This window comes from Gnatocerus cornutus, chromosome 4 (assembly GCF_029298725.1).
Source record: "Gnatocerus cornutus isolate USDA-ARS CGAHR chromosome 4, icGnaCorn1.1, whole genome shotgun sequence".
Classification (NCBI taxonomy): domain Eukaryota; kingdom Metazoa; phylum Arthropoda; class Insecta; order Coleoptera; family Tenebrionidae; genus Gnatocerus; species Gnatocerus cornutus.
Window position 1 is genome coordinate 7190605 of NC_142236.1, and position 14847 is coordinate 7205451.

Here is a 14847-nt window from a genome sequence, read left to right on the forward strand (position 1 = left end):
TCTTTAATCGCAACAAAATGCAAAATTTTACGATAAATTCTTGAAGTGACAGTTCTGGCAACTATTTTTTAATAGACCCATTATTTGACAGAATTTCCGCTCTGTTTTGGGATACCGATTCAACCACTAAAAGTTTCTACACAAATTCAACGGTTGAAATTTGAGAAATCGGCGCGAAATGCGTGAAATCTAACAAAAGTTAATAAATCATCTAGAAATGATTCTTGTCAAAGTGACATACTTTTACGCACTTTGTCTTATGTCAGTTTTACGCACTTTGAAGAAAATTTTGGAAAATGAAGACGAAAATTGTGAGAATCTTAAACTATATGGGACACAAAATATTAAAATTTGAATATTTTGGAATATGAGGAACGAAACTAAGTCTAAAAATCTAGGAATTGAGCGTGGATAATTGAAAATGTACGAACGTTAAACAATACAAAAAGAAAGGCAATAAAAACGAATAAATTTTGACGCCAAAATAAAGAACGCTCTTAATCACACTAATTTACAATTCCATAACATGCAAGTTCTCGTGCCGAAGTGTAAAATAAATTTCGACTCTTTGAATCGAGTTCACCTCACGTATACCTCTTAACCACGTGTGCAGTAAATCTCCCGAGAGAATCCAAGCGATGCTTCCCATTCCATTAATTATAATAATAAGATCACAACATTAAAAACACAGAACTAATTTCCGAGAATTTATGGATTAGAATCCGGTATTAATTGTCTAGTTTAAACTTTAAGTAAACGCATAAATATGTGTTTAACAGTAATTTTCATTGAGTGCGAAGATGGTACCGTTAGTTCATTCAAAACGCCGTTGGTGCGTGCGCACGGAAGAACAAGAAGCGGAGCAGGAATCAAAATTTTATTAGTAACATAATAACACGGCTAACTTCACGGTCTCCGGAGCTCCAACTTCACGGGGTAGCCTTCGTCGCATTTCGTGGCAACGTCAAACTTCACCTTCAAGTCGGTAATAAAGTTGTAACTAGTTTCGGCGACTTTGTAATGGCGCAATAAATTACAAAGTATCACTTTCATAACCATGTAAGCGTACTTAAATCCTGAAAAAACAAACAGTACTGTGCTGGTACTCCCACCACTGTCGTACCAATGCAGTTCCTAGGGCCATAACTGAACGGCATGTAAACGCACGGGTGCCGCTTCGCCACTTCTTCGGGTAGAAACCTGTCGGGTTCAAACTTGAGAGGGTCCGGCCAGTACTCCTCACTCCTGTGGATAAAAAAGATGGGAATTGCAATGGAACTACCTTTTGGTAGGATCAAATCCCCACAAACGACGTCTTCGGTCAGCTCCCGACCGATCGTTGAAGTCACCGGGAAAACTCTCAGAGTCTCTTTGATAAACCGCTCCAAGTACTGCAACTTCGCCAAATCTTCAACTTCAATGTCTCGGTCGCTCTCCCCGAAGATCGAGTGAATTTCTTCGTGGACTTTCTCTTGGACGTCTTGGAACATCGCCAGCATCACCAAACAGTACGAGAGGGTGATGGCCGTGGCGTCACTCCCCGCCATGATCACGCTCCGCGTTTCGTGAGTCACCTCGTCCACGTTCCAGGATTCGTCTTTTTCGGTGAGCTCCAGGAGGTGGTCGAGGAAGATCTTCTTGCCGAAGGTGTCGTCCCACGGCTTCGCTTTCTTCTTTTCGATGACCTAGACTGACTTAGAGAGGTGCACGAGTGGTTTGGTACTTCACCTTTTTGACGTAGTTTTGGATCTTCTGGTCCAAATCTTCGGTTTCCTTTGAGATGGAAGTCATCTTCCAGAAGAGATCGGGCCAGAGATACACGTTGAACATGCGGATGATGCACAGTTCGGCCACTCTAAGAAAAAGCGTCATGGTGGTGGTAACTATAGCGAAAGGTACTTACTTGGTCATCCAGATGATAAACTGACTCTCTTCCTTCATCGCGTTCATTTCAGTACCCATCACGGAACCTTAACAGAACTTTCAGAGGATGTCAATAAAGTGGTACTAAACTTACTACACATGATATCCAAGGTGCACTGGGTGAGTACCGGAAACGCATCGAAAAACTCTTTGGCGTCGACTTTCGTCCGCAAATTCCTGCCAAACTCCTTCGAGTACTGATTGAAAATATCAATGAAGCTGTTTAACATCTGTTGGCTGAACGTGGAGACAATCACCTTGCGGTGGCCTTTCCAATCTTTAACTACACGAGCTGTGAGTACCACCAAACTTCTGTTTTCCTTACCTGTGCGAGTGAAGAGCCCGTACCCAAAAACCGGCCGTATGAATCGGTACCCTTCCTCCCTTTCCAAAGACCTATTCATGATCACCTGGAGGTACTCCGGTTTTGACACGAAGAACATCACTTTATTTCCAAGCCAAAGTTTGCAGATTGGTTTGTACTTCTTCATCATCTTTACGATGGTCTCTAGAATATCCTTGGTACCACCCCACAGCATGTAGCTGCTCCCGATGATGGGCAGTACCAGAGGGCCGTGAACTTTCGATGCATGGTAATAGAGGTACCGTTTTTTGCTGTTGTACCGAGATACCAACCAAAGGACGGTTACCACGAGTACCGCCAAAAGAACGTTGGTTGCGGTGAGGTACGAACAAGAGGTACCACTGTTAGTACCACACATTTTTTCTGAGGTTTAGCTGTTTGGTGCCGTTTATAAATGAACAGCGAGGGCCAAAGGTAAAAACGAGTTTTACGTCAGGCATTGCGCAAATTTTTATAAATAATGCGTATTTTATGGCGGAGGTACCAACAAAGAAAGAAAATTAAAATTGACATTAATAGCTGTTGAATAAATCATTTTGTTTTGATGGTATTTTCAAATATCCGCTAAAGCTTAGGTTTAAAACTAATCGTTTAGCGGATTATCTTTGTCATTTTTTTACGATTCTGACGACAGATTTATGTAATCACGGCAGTATTTCCATATTAAATTATACGCATTTACTGGAATGTGGGGAGCCAGAATCACGCAGTTTTTTGAATCAGCGTAATCTTGCTTTATCGGACTAGTACCTTAAGAGGTTTTAATGGAATGACAATGAATGGTACTGATAAACCAGTATAATATTTTATGTGCCTCTTAGTACCTCTCTGTATATTCTAAGGTACTAACAATCAATTTGCATTTACAGAGGAAAAAAAAAGAAATTTGATAGAGAAGAAGTTTATTTACTCATCTAGAATAAGTACTGAAAAGTTTTCCTCTCAAGAGTGTGAACAATATTCAAGGAGTCTTTTCCTAAATTTTTGAAGAATTTCTTAACAATCCTCACGAAAAATATTTTTTTTAAGAATCTAAAAACTCTTCAAAAGCTCCAAAGAAAATCTGAAGGCAGTGCAATAAATCTCTCCAAGACATTTCTGAAAACTTCTTAAAGAATTTCCAAAAAAACGCCAAAAACTTTAGAATTCTTAAAAGAAGAATAATTTCTAGAGAATCTTAACAACATCTGACGAGAATGTCTCTAAAAGTTTAGTAAAAATATTCAAAAATCTCAGACAAGAATTTCTAAATTAAGAATCAAAAAGTCACCGAAGATGCAAATCTCCAAAACTAACCAATTCTTAAAGAATCTTCGATAATTTTATTTACAAAGAATCTTTAATTAATCTCAAAAATTTTTTTTACAAAGACTTTCTAGGGAAATCCAAAAAACCTTTTAAGAATTAAGATAAAAAAAAATATTTTTAAGAATCTTCTAAGAATTTATCTCTCGTAAATCTTAAAGAAATCTTTCTAAACGTTTTCCAAAAAAGCCGCTATGCTATGCGGGTTTTCTAAAAGACAAGTGCTATAATAGTATATTATGAAACGCGTTTCATAATAAACATTTTGCCGCACGCACGTTTTTAAGGCACGACGAGCGCAGCGAGGAGTGTCGTAAAGTAGTAAGTGCGGCAAAATGCATTATGAACAAGTATCATACGCTATTTTTTCTATTTCGCCTTATTTTAAACGAAAAAACTTGATTTCGAAATGTAGGGAATTTTAGGGTAGTTGGCATTTAAAATGTTTGGGAAAAAAATTCGAAGTAGCTAAATCCAATTTCAGTCAGTTTGACAGGTGTGACGTTTTGAGGTTATCGGAGCGCAAGGGAGCCAAGAGAGCGAAGATGTTGATCATGATCATGATAGTTCTCTTGCATCCAAAGAGTTTTTCTCCTATGAATTACTAAGCCAAGTACAACAAGAAATAATGGTGTATTGATCGATTTATCATGGTTTATCAAAACCAAAATCTAAATTGTCAACGTTGACGGCAGGTTGACGGTTTGTCTGCTGCAAACCTAAGAAAAATATAAGTTACTGGAAATATTGGCACGGGATTGGTCTATTACGATACCGAAATACGCTCAAACGCGTATCGAAATATCTTCATTATGAACGCGAAATAGAAAAAGTGCCTTATGAAACGTATTTTTTCTGTGGTGGCAATATATCAACGTTTTTCTGAAAAACCATTTGAAGTTTTGAAAACAAACAATGCTTTAATAAGAATCTTAAAGTACCGAAACAAAAAATTAGTATATTAGAAAACTAGATGTATAAAATGAATATTAAAACACAAGTCTAGTATTTCAGTGTTTTTAGATTTTATATAATGAGTTTTTTATGCTATTTTTCTTAATTTGCTTGTGAAGTACAATAAAAATAAAATTTTACCTTTCTATGATAACAAAGCTGTTAACGCATGCAATATGGAAATGGTCTATTAATGCATTTAAAACGAATGCGAAAATAGCTCTGATACAACACTAAATTGGAAAATAGGATATTAACATACCAGTTTCGTTAGATATAGGTTTAGGCGCACAAGACCCGAAATTACCAATCAAGCCGCTAAACTTACTTATAAAACGTGTATTTTATTTTATTTTTTTAACAGAGGCATTAGTTTAACGTTTTATTGGAAAAACTATTTGAAATTTTCAATTAGGGACATTTTCCTAAAACGGTTAAGTTGGTCAAACGTTATTCAAGTCAAAAAAAAGAGCACAATTACATCGATCTCCAATAAATTGGAGAAAACATCGATTTTGAAAAACAACAAAAACAACATTGTGAAAAACAAAAATAAATAAAAACCTTAAGTGATAAACAAAAAAATATGTAAATAAATTATAAAAAAAAATAACAAATTCGAGATTAAAAAGAATAAATAGAAGTCTAAAATATAACTCATAATAATAAAATACAACCGCAATTATTAATTATTATTATTTTTAATGATATTGAAAATTGTAACGAAAATAGTGTCAATGCGCTCCGCCCCACCCTCTGCCTAGGCACCACCGTCGCCTTCTCGGACATAACGGCCAAAGACCCCACTCCACCACCCTCACGATTCATTGGTCCAGCTCAGCGCTGTATTGTAACGGTCACCCGCAACCCTCTATAAGATGCACCGCCACCAACAACGAGCACTTGTTTCTTGATTTTTCAATAAGACTTTTCTTTGAGAGCGGTGCACCGGCAGCGGTCCCAATCCCAAAAGAACAAGCGAGAAAGACTCCTGCGGAGACAGAGCACCGGCTAGCGGTCCTGACCCCAAAGGCAATTTACTGTAATAATTATATTCCTTGTAAATAAAGACATTTAAAACTTAACAGAGTTTAGTTGTTATAACTGACGCCCAACGTAGCGGCCCGAATCCCGCCAAGAGATTTCAATATTGCGCCCACGACGCCGATTACAGTTCGAAGAAGTCTTCGCTTGAACCCCGACATGGCACTGCAGATGTCGAATGAGCAGTTTCAGCAACTGATCGACCACCTGCGAAGAGCGACTCCACAAGCACCTGAAGCACCGCAGGTCCAGGTGTCCAAGCATTTTAGCCAGTGCTCGGCACGCTTCGACGGTACCAGAAACGCCGCGGTTGTCGATGAATTCATCATCGCTTCGACTCTCTACAAAAAGGTGGAGAAGATCGCCGATGCAGATGCCATCGAAACGCTACCACTGCTTCTCAGGGGAGAAGCTCTGCAGTGGTGGAACGGCGTAAAGGCAAACGCCACAACCTGGGAGGAAACCGTAAAGCTAATACGGGGTGCCTTCGCACCAACGGTTCCGAATCATCGCCTCTTCGTCGATATCTTCAACCAACCCCAACCAGATGACATGACAACAGATAGATACGTCACCATCCAGCGGGAGAAGATGTCCAGAATGTCTAGAGAGTTGGATGAAGAATGGCAGATAGACATTCTTTATGGCCTCCTCCGTCACAAAATTCGTGACCGTGTCACGCGCACCAGCGTTACGAGCTTTGCTGATCTCCTAAACAAAGCTCGCGCTGTTGAAGACGGCGAACAAGAAAGGAAGGGAAGTAAGAAGACGGTAGTCGAACCTGCAGGCCACAAAAAGACTGAACACGGTACTCGCGCTTCCAGACCGAAATGCGACTACTGTCGATGTTTCGGTCATCAAGAGCAAGAATGCCGTAAGAAAAAGCAAGAAATGCCACCTTCATCGAGCTCCACCCCACAGAACCCGGCTCAGGGAATTAAATGTTACGGTTGCAATCGTCCTGGGGTGTTCCGACGCAACTGCCCTAACTGCAACCCCAAGCCAACATCAAATGGGCCGAGTACAGAACCCATGGCATTCTGTGCCGTGGAAGCGACCACACTGATACCACGGTCGCGTCCAGCGATCCAAGTCAACATCGCCGGCTCAGAGGGAACCGGTTACCTAGATACCGCCGCCTGCAACAGTGTAGCCAGCGCGTCACTGTACCACCACCTGCTGAAAACGGGGCACACGGCCAAGACAGAACCCGTGCTAGCTACCCTCGCTGATGGTACAACTCGGCACCTGGTGGTTCCTTCTATAACCACTAACGTCGCGGTCATGGGCAGGATTGTGAAAACCACTTTCATAGTCCTGTCAACCAACAACAACACACGTACTCTGCTGGGAGCAGACTTCTTGGAAGACGCCCAGGTGGTCCCTGACCTGTGTGGCAAATATTTCTACTTCCGGGATCGTCCCGATTGGCGCCATCCGTTTGTAGATATGGACAAACATAAGACGCCCACGAAAGAACAGGTCCAAGCGGTGTTCCAAGAAATGAATTTGGACGCAATGATCGAACCCATGGAAGATGATGACATCTACGAAGGGTATGGTCCGGCACCACCTGTCCCACAGATACAACAGACCGGTATTATTACTCCACACGGGGTATGGAACGTGTATCAAGCTCGGCACGCAGATCAATTTATGTGGGGAGACGCTAACGTCGCCATCGCCGACGCTTATGAAGAGATGCCGCAAATGGATCTTTTCCCCGGCGGCCCACGCAAAATATTTATCTCATCGTTGCACTTACGACCCGAAGAAGGCACGATGTACCAAGGCAAAGATCGCAACATATTCAACGAGACTATCGACGAGTACGCAGACGTCTTCAAAGAAAATGGACCTCCAACTCCATATGCTGAACACAAAATTGAAACCGGCAGTCATGCACCAATTTCGGTACCCCCATACCGACTTACGGCCGCCAAACGAGAACTACTTCAAGCAGAGATCGAGAAGATGCTGCGAGCCCAGGTCATTGAAGAATGCGATAGCGCATGGTCAGCACCCGTAGTGCTGGTACCCAAACCCAATGGCACCGTTCGACCATGCATCGACTACCGTCGACTCAACGCTATCACGCAGCCAGATGCGTACCCCTTGCCACGATTAGACGACCTTCTGCAGTCAGTTGGGCAAATTGGGTGTATAAGCACACTTGACCTCCAGGCCGGATACTGGCAAATCCAGGTGCGACCGGAAGATCGAGATAAGACAGCCTTTATATGTCCCTTCGGCCTCTTTCGATTCTTGCGACTTCCGTTTGGGCTACGAAACGCGCCCGCATCATTCCAAAGACTAATGGATCGATTTCGCACTGGACTCCCAGAGCTCTCTCTACTTGCATACCTGGACGACTGGGTCGTCATCTCGCCTGATAAAGACACCCATCTACAACATTTGCGGTTGGTATTCGAGCGAATGCGTGAATTCCGATTACGAATCAACCGAGCTAAATGCAAGTTTGGATGCCAAGAAGTGCAGTACCTCGGCCATATAATATCACCGGCCGGCATCGCAACAAATTCCGAAAAAGTCCGCGCCGTCACACAAATACCTTCTCCAAAGAACGTAAAACAACTACAGTCGTTCTTACAAACTTGCTCCTGGTTTAGACGCTTCATCAACGGTTTCGCGGCTATTTCGAAACCTCTGTGCACCCTACTAAAAAAGAATGCCCTTTGGGAATGGGGTCCAACTCACCAGGAAGCATTTGAACAACTGAAGAGTCATCTTGTCGCCGCCCCTATCTTAAGACAAGCAGATCCAAACATTCCATTCATACTAAGGACTGATGCTAGTTCTTACGCCATCGGTGCGGCGCTCCTCCAGGGGGAGGGTCCTGAAGAGAAACCGCTCGAATATGCAAGCCGACTCTTAACCACCCCAGAGAAAAACTATTCTACTACTGAAAGAGAAGCCCTCGCCATCGTTTGGGCTGTGAGAAAGTTTCGTGGATATCTTGAAGAATCATCCACTATTGTCATCACTGACCACCAACCTCTTAAGTGGTTGATGACATTAAAAACACCTACCGGAAGGCTCGCCAGATGGGCTCTTCAACTACAGCCTTTCAACCTGGTCGTCGAATACACCCCTGGAAAAGCAAATGTAGTCGCAGACATGCTCTCTAGACCTTCGATTGAAGAGACAATTACTTCTATAAGCACCGTGGAAGTTGACTTCCCAATCCGAAAAGCAGACGAGATCCGAGCTGAACAGCTCAAGGATCCAGAGTTAAAGAAAATCATTGAAGATATCACTAAATCTAGTGCTGACCTAACTCAACCCTGGGTTACACGAGGCTACATCCTAAATCAAGGAGTACTGTACCGATACTCCCAAGATGGTGAAAGAGATGACGCTCAGCTCGTTGTTCCAAGTCATGAACGCACAAAGATTATGGCAGAATACCATAATTCACCAACTGCCGGTCATTACGGAATCGAACGAACAACGCGTCGCATTGCACAACGATATTACTGGACGGGAATGCGACGCTACATTACAGATTATCTTAGAAATTGTCTCGAGTGTCAACGGTATAAAACCTCGAACATGAAACCCGCTGGGCTACTACAAACCCCGGTGCTGCAACAGCGCATGGAAGTACTCGCCGTTGATTTATTTGGCCCACTACCCCCATCTTCGAAAGGAGAAAAATGGGTCTTGATCATTGAAGATTACGCCACTCGTTGGATTGAAGTATTCCCGTTAACCGAAGCCAACGCCGAAACGTGCGCTAGCACTCTGATTAACGAGGTTTTTCTACGCTATGGTCTACCCAGACGTCTCGTCAGTGACAATGGCACCCAATTTATTAGTGCCGTAATGCAGAAAATCACCTTCTGTCTGGGGATATCTCAGTCATTCACCCCAGTGTACCACCCAGAAGCCAACCCTGTGGAAAGAAAGAATCGTGACCTTAAAACGCAACTAGCAATATTACTAGGTGATCAACCTCATCCGAATTGGCCCCAGAAATTGCCAGCCATTCGATTCGCGATGAACACCGCCTGGAACGTTAGTACAGACTATAGTCCGGCATACTTGATGTTTGGGCGTGAACTCCGTACCGTAGACGACGTCACCCACGACTTACGAAGCATCACGCTTAGAGAAAACTTCATACCAGAAGCAACACCTCTTCTACTAGAACTCGATGATACCTTAAAGAAGGCCCGGGAAACCCATGAAAAGGAGCAAGATCGTCGGAAAAAATACGCCGACGGAAAAAGACGAACCACTCCCCCATACATCCCTGGTGACCTAGTAATGGTAAAAACCCATCCACTCAGCAACGCCTCCAAAGGTTACACCTCGAAGTTTGCCCCTAAGCAAGATGGCCCCTATGTAATCCTCCAACAGAAAGGAGCCACTAGCTTTGAAGTTGCCAGTCCCTCGCAACCAGACCTGGTGTTGGGAGTATACCACGCATCCGATCTAATACCATTTAGAGGACCTCTAGACGCAGCGACCAACCCCATCGCTCCCCTACGAAAACGAGGTCGACCATGCAAGATTCAGGCCCACTAGCCGAGTCGTCTTCATGGGCCTGAGGGGGAGATTGTAACGAAAATAGTGTCAATGCGCTCCGCCCCACCCTCTGCCTAGGCACCACCGTCGCCTTCTCGGACATAACGGCCAAAGACCCCACTCCACCACCCTCACGATTCATTGGTCCAGCTCAGCGCTGTATTGTAACGGTCACCCGCAACCCTCTATAAGATGCACCGCCACCAACAACGAGCACTTGTTTCTTGATTTTTCAATAAGACTTTTCTTTGAGAGCGGTGCACCGGCAGCGGTCCCAATCCCAAAAGAACAAGCGAGAAAGACTCCTGCGGAGACAGAGCACCGGCTAGCGGTCCTGACCCCAAAGGCAATTTACTGTAATAATTATATTCCTTGTAAATAAAGACATTTAAAACTTAACAGAGTTTAGTTGTTATAAAATAAAAATATAAAAATATATGTATTAAAAATCGATGTTTTTTTGGCAAAATCGATATTAATAAAAAATCGATGTAAAAGTCCCAGATTTAATTCAAGTGTCATGTGTCATCAAATAGCGTTTATTATTGAATTAATCTCATAGTTTTGAGAAGTAATTGACAAGAGTACAAATTCACAAAGCAGTGCTTTAAGGAGTTTTTTAAAGCATCGAAGACAATTAAAATTAAAAAAACAGTGGTATACCTAAAGCACTGAATTAAAAAAAAGCATATTAAAAAACAAGTTTTATAAGACATGCTAAGCGAGTTTTCTAAGGGACACTGCGCTAAACTGTTTTAAAAAAAATGTGTGCTCAATACTATTTTTTCTACGGCGGCCCTATTTTAACATTTTTTTTTAATTATTCGAACTTTCTATTTAAGAACATTTGCCGACAACAGTGAAGTTGATAAAATGTCATTCAAGTGTCATCTGTCATCAAATTATTTTATTATTATTGGACGAATCTCACAGTTTTGACAGACAACTGATAAGAGTACTAACTCACTAAACAGTGCGTTAAGGAGTTTCTTAAAACATCGGATACAATTGAGTGCTATAAAAGTGCTATTAACTCTTTAAGCACCGAATCAGAAAAAACAAAAGAGAATTTTTATAACATTATAACATATTGAAATTTTCGAATCTGTTATTTTTAAAATAGCATTTATCCGATCTTATCTTATAATTGCAAATTGACAATTTTATTCGACTGAAGTAAAAGGCAATAAATTCTCGGCTCGGCTCGCCTCGCGCCCAATTGAGCATAAAACCCTTCAGTACGTACTCTAGACGATCAAACAAACATCCGCTAAACTATCGTTTTGTTGTTAATAAAGTTTCGTTCCCATAGTTGAAATCGCCATTTTAAGTGCCCCTTAAAACAAAATTTATTGTATTATTAGTGATATAGTAATACTTTATGTCGACATGTAAGGTCACCCGTCGGAATTTTTTTTTAAATAAACATTCTCTTGTAATGTCTTTGTAATGATTTCCCAGCTACCTTCGTTCCAATATGCAAATCTCGATCTTGATAGCACGATACAATCATTGAGTTTGATCAGCGAATTCTTGATCTCATGTTAAATCAAGACCAATAAATCCCCGCTCTCATCGCCATTAGCATAATTTGAGGATTTTTTCTGTTGTTTCGATCAGATTGGAGGATTTTTCTTGTAATCATATATTTTAGTGATGCGCCGTTTGTATTACTGTAAACTGGAAAATGAGTTTGTAATGTGAACAATGTCGGCATGAAGACAGGCTATAAACGGCACTAGTGAATAACGACCATCGCTACTGCACACACAAATTGCCTTTAATCATTTCATAGTAAGAGATGTCTGTGTAGTCTTGTTTTTCCATGTAACGATGTTAACACTTTCGTTACAACGATCGGAGATGATGGAGAAGGTGAAGAGGCAGTTTCGACGAATTTTAAGTGAAGGCACTTTTTTTCTACCATTCTTGCAAATGTGATCTTTGAAACGTTCATCTTAAGAGCAAGGCATTTAAATAAACATTTCGGATTTTAGTGCTTTTGCAAGATAAAGAACTGATCTACAGAGACATTTTGGAAACTTTTTAATTACTCATTATGTAGTTACTTAATAGAATATTAAAACACAAGTTTCATAAGACCAAACGAGTCGCTAGGCAAAACAGTTACATTACAGCATTATTTTTTCTGTTTTGTGAGTTGGTACTTCTGTCAATTGCTTGTCGAAACTATGGGCACCATTTGTATGATGATAAATGACACTAGAATGAGGTATACCAACCTAACTGTTCTAGGAAAATGTCCCTAAATAGAAACTTTAAATTGTTTTTCAAAAAAAATGTTACAATAGCGCCATCACAAAAAAAAATATATATTAACCACATGTTGCATAAGACAGTTTCGCACACTTGTTTCTAATTAGAACACTCGGCTAGCCGCTCGAGACGCGTGCGCCAAAACTCTTATTATGAAACTTGAGTTTTAACATGCTAGTTTTCTGAATCAGTGCTTTAAGAAAAAGTAACACTGTTTTCAATTGCCTCCGATACTTTACAATATACGAGACACAATAGCACTTTTATTACACTCAATTATTCGCGATGCTTTAAGAAACTCTTTAAAGCACGGTTTCGACACTTGAATGAAGTTTTATTAACTTAACTGTTCCAGGAAAATGTCCCTAAATAAAAACTTCCAAATTAATTATTTTTCTACAAAAAAGGTTAAAATAATCGCTCCGTAGAAAAAATAGTATAGTACACAAATTTCATAAAGTAGTTTAGCGCACTTGTTCTTTAGAAAACCGCTTAGCGTCTCTTATAAAACTTGTGTTTTAATATGCTATTTTTCTATTCAGTGCTTTAAAAGTGTACCATTATTGCACTGTTTTTTTTTATTGTCTTCGATGCTTTAAGAAACTTCTTAAAGCACTGTTTTGTGAGTTGATACTTCTGTCAATTACTTCTCAAAACTATAAGATTCATTTAATAATAAACGCTATTTAATGACACATGACACATGAATGACGTTTGACCAACTTAACCGTTTTAAAAAAATGTCCCTAATTGGAAATTTCAAATTGTTTTTCCAAAAAAACGTTAAAATAATGCCTTCGTAGAAAAAATAGTATAAAAATCACGTTTTATAAAACAGTTTTGCGGCTCGTTTGCTTATATCACTCGTGCGCCAAAATCTACATCTTATAAAACTTGTATTTTAATATCCTAATTTCCGATTTAGTGTTGTAACAAAGCTAGTTATAAAAATTCTCTTTTGTTTTTTTTGATTCGGTGCTTAAAGAGTTAATAGCACTTTTTTAGCACTCAATTGTATCCGATGTTTTAAGAAACTCCTTAACGCACTGTTTAGTGAGTTAGTACTCTTATCAGTTGCCTGTCAAAACTGTGAGATTCGTCCAATAATAAACGTTCTTTGATCACAGATGACACTTGATGATATTTTATCAACTTCACTGTTCTCGACAAATGTCCTTAAATAAAAACTTCGAAATATTAAAAAAAAACGTGAAAATAGTGCCGCCGTAGAAAAAATAGTATTAAGCACACTTTTATTTAAACAGTTTAGCGCAGTAGTTATTCAGTTTACCATTATAGCACTGTTTTTTTAATTGTCTTCGATGCTTGAAGAAACTCCTTAAAGCACTGTTTTGTGAGTTGGTACTCTTATTAATTACTTCTCAAAACTATGAGATTAATTCAATAATAAACACTATTTGATGACACATGACACTTGAATGACGTTTGACCAACTTAACCGTTTTAGAAAAATGTCCCTAATTGGAAATTTCAAATTGTTTTTCTAAAAAAACGTTAAAATACTGCCTTCGTAGAAAAAATAGCATAAAATTCATGTTTTATAAAACAGTTGTATTTTAATATCTTGTTTCCCAATTCGGTGTTGGAACAAAGCTATTTTCGCATTCGTTTTAAATGCGTTAATAGACCATTTTCACATCGGGTGCGTTAACAGCTTTGTTACCCTGGAAAAGTAGAAATTTATTTTTAATTGTATTTAACACGCAATTTAGGAAAAATATCATAAAATAAACTCGTTTCATAAAATCAAAAAACACTCATTCTGAAAATCTAGACTCATGTTTTAATACAAATTTTATACTTCTAGTTTTATAATAAAGTACTGTTTTTTGTTTCGGTGCTTTAAGAGTTTCATTAAAGTACTGTTTTTTTTAATTTTCTTTTATGCTTTAAGAAACTCTTTTAAACACTGTTTTGTAAGTTGATACTTTTGTCAATTGCCAATAATAAACGCCATTTGATGACACATAAATGAGGTTTCACCAACTAAACAGTTATAGCAAAATGTCCCTAAATGTAAACTTCAAATTTTTTTAAATCACACCAAAAAAAAAGTTTAAAATACGCACTTTATAAGACAAAACTCTTGGATTATGAAACTTGTGTTTTAATATACACATTTTCTGATCCGATGCTTTAAGAGTTACATTATAGCACTGTTTTTTAATTCTCTCCATTGCTTTAAGGAACTTTTTAAAGCACTAAAACAGTGAGTTAGTACTCTAGTCAATTGCTTGTCAAAACAATGATATTCAACCAATAGTAAACGCCATAGTTTGATGACAGATGACACTTGAATGATGTTTTACCAACTAAACCGTTTTAGGAAAATGTCCCTGAATAAAAATTTTAATTGTTATTTTGAAAAAACACTAAAATAATGTCACAACAGAAAAAATAGTATAAAC

At 39.5% G+C, this 14847-nt stretch overlaps 1 protein-coding gene across 1 annotated transcript; it reads right to left on the reverse strand.

The window, feature by feature from the left end:
- Positions 1-906: 906 nt before the first annotated feature.
- On the reverse strand, positions 907-2645 carry LOC148176316 (cytochrome P450 4C1-like). Its single transcript, XM_088035039.1, has 6 exons — positions 2249-2645; positions 2018-2206; positions 1904-1970; positions 1729-1855; positions 1124-1685; positions 907-1076 (listed from the first exon to the last, which is right to left on the reverse strand). Exons 1-6 carry the CDS (start codon positions 2643-2645, stop codon positions 907-909), a joined length of 1512 nt encoding a protein of 503 aa, XP_087891165.1.
- Between the last annotated feature and the right edge of the window lie 12202 nt (positions 2646-14847).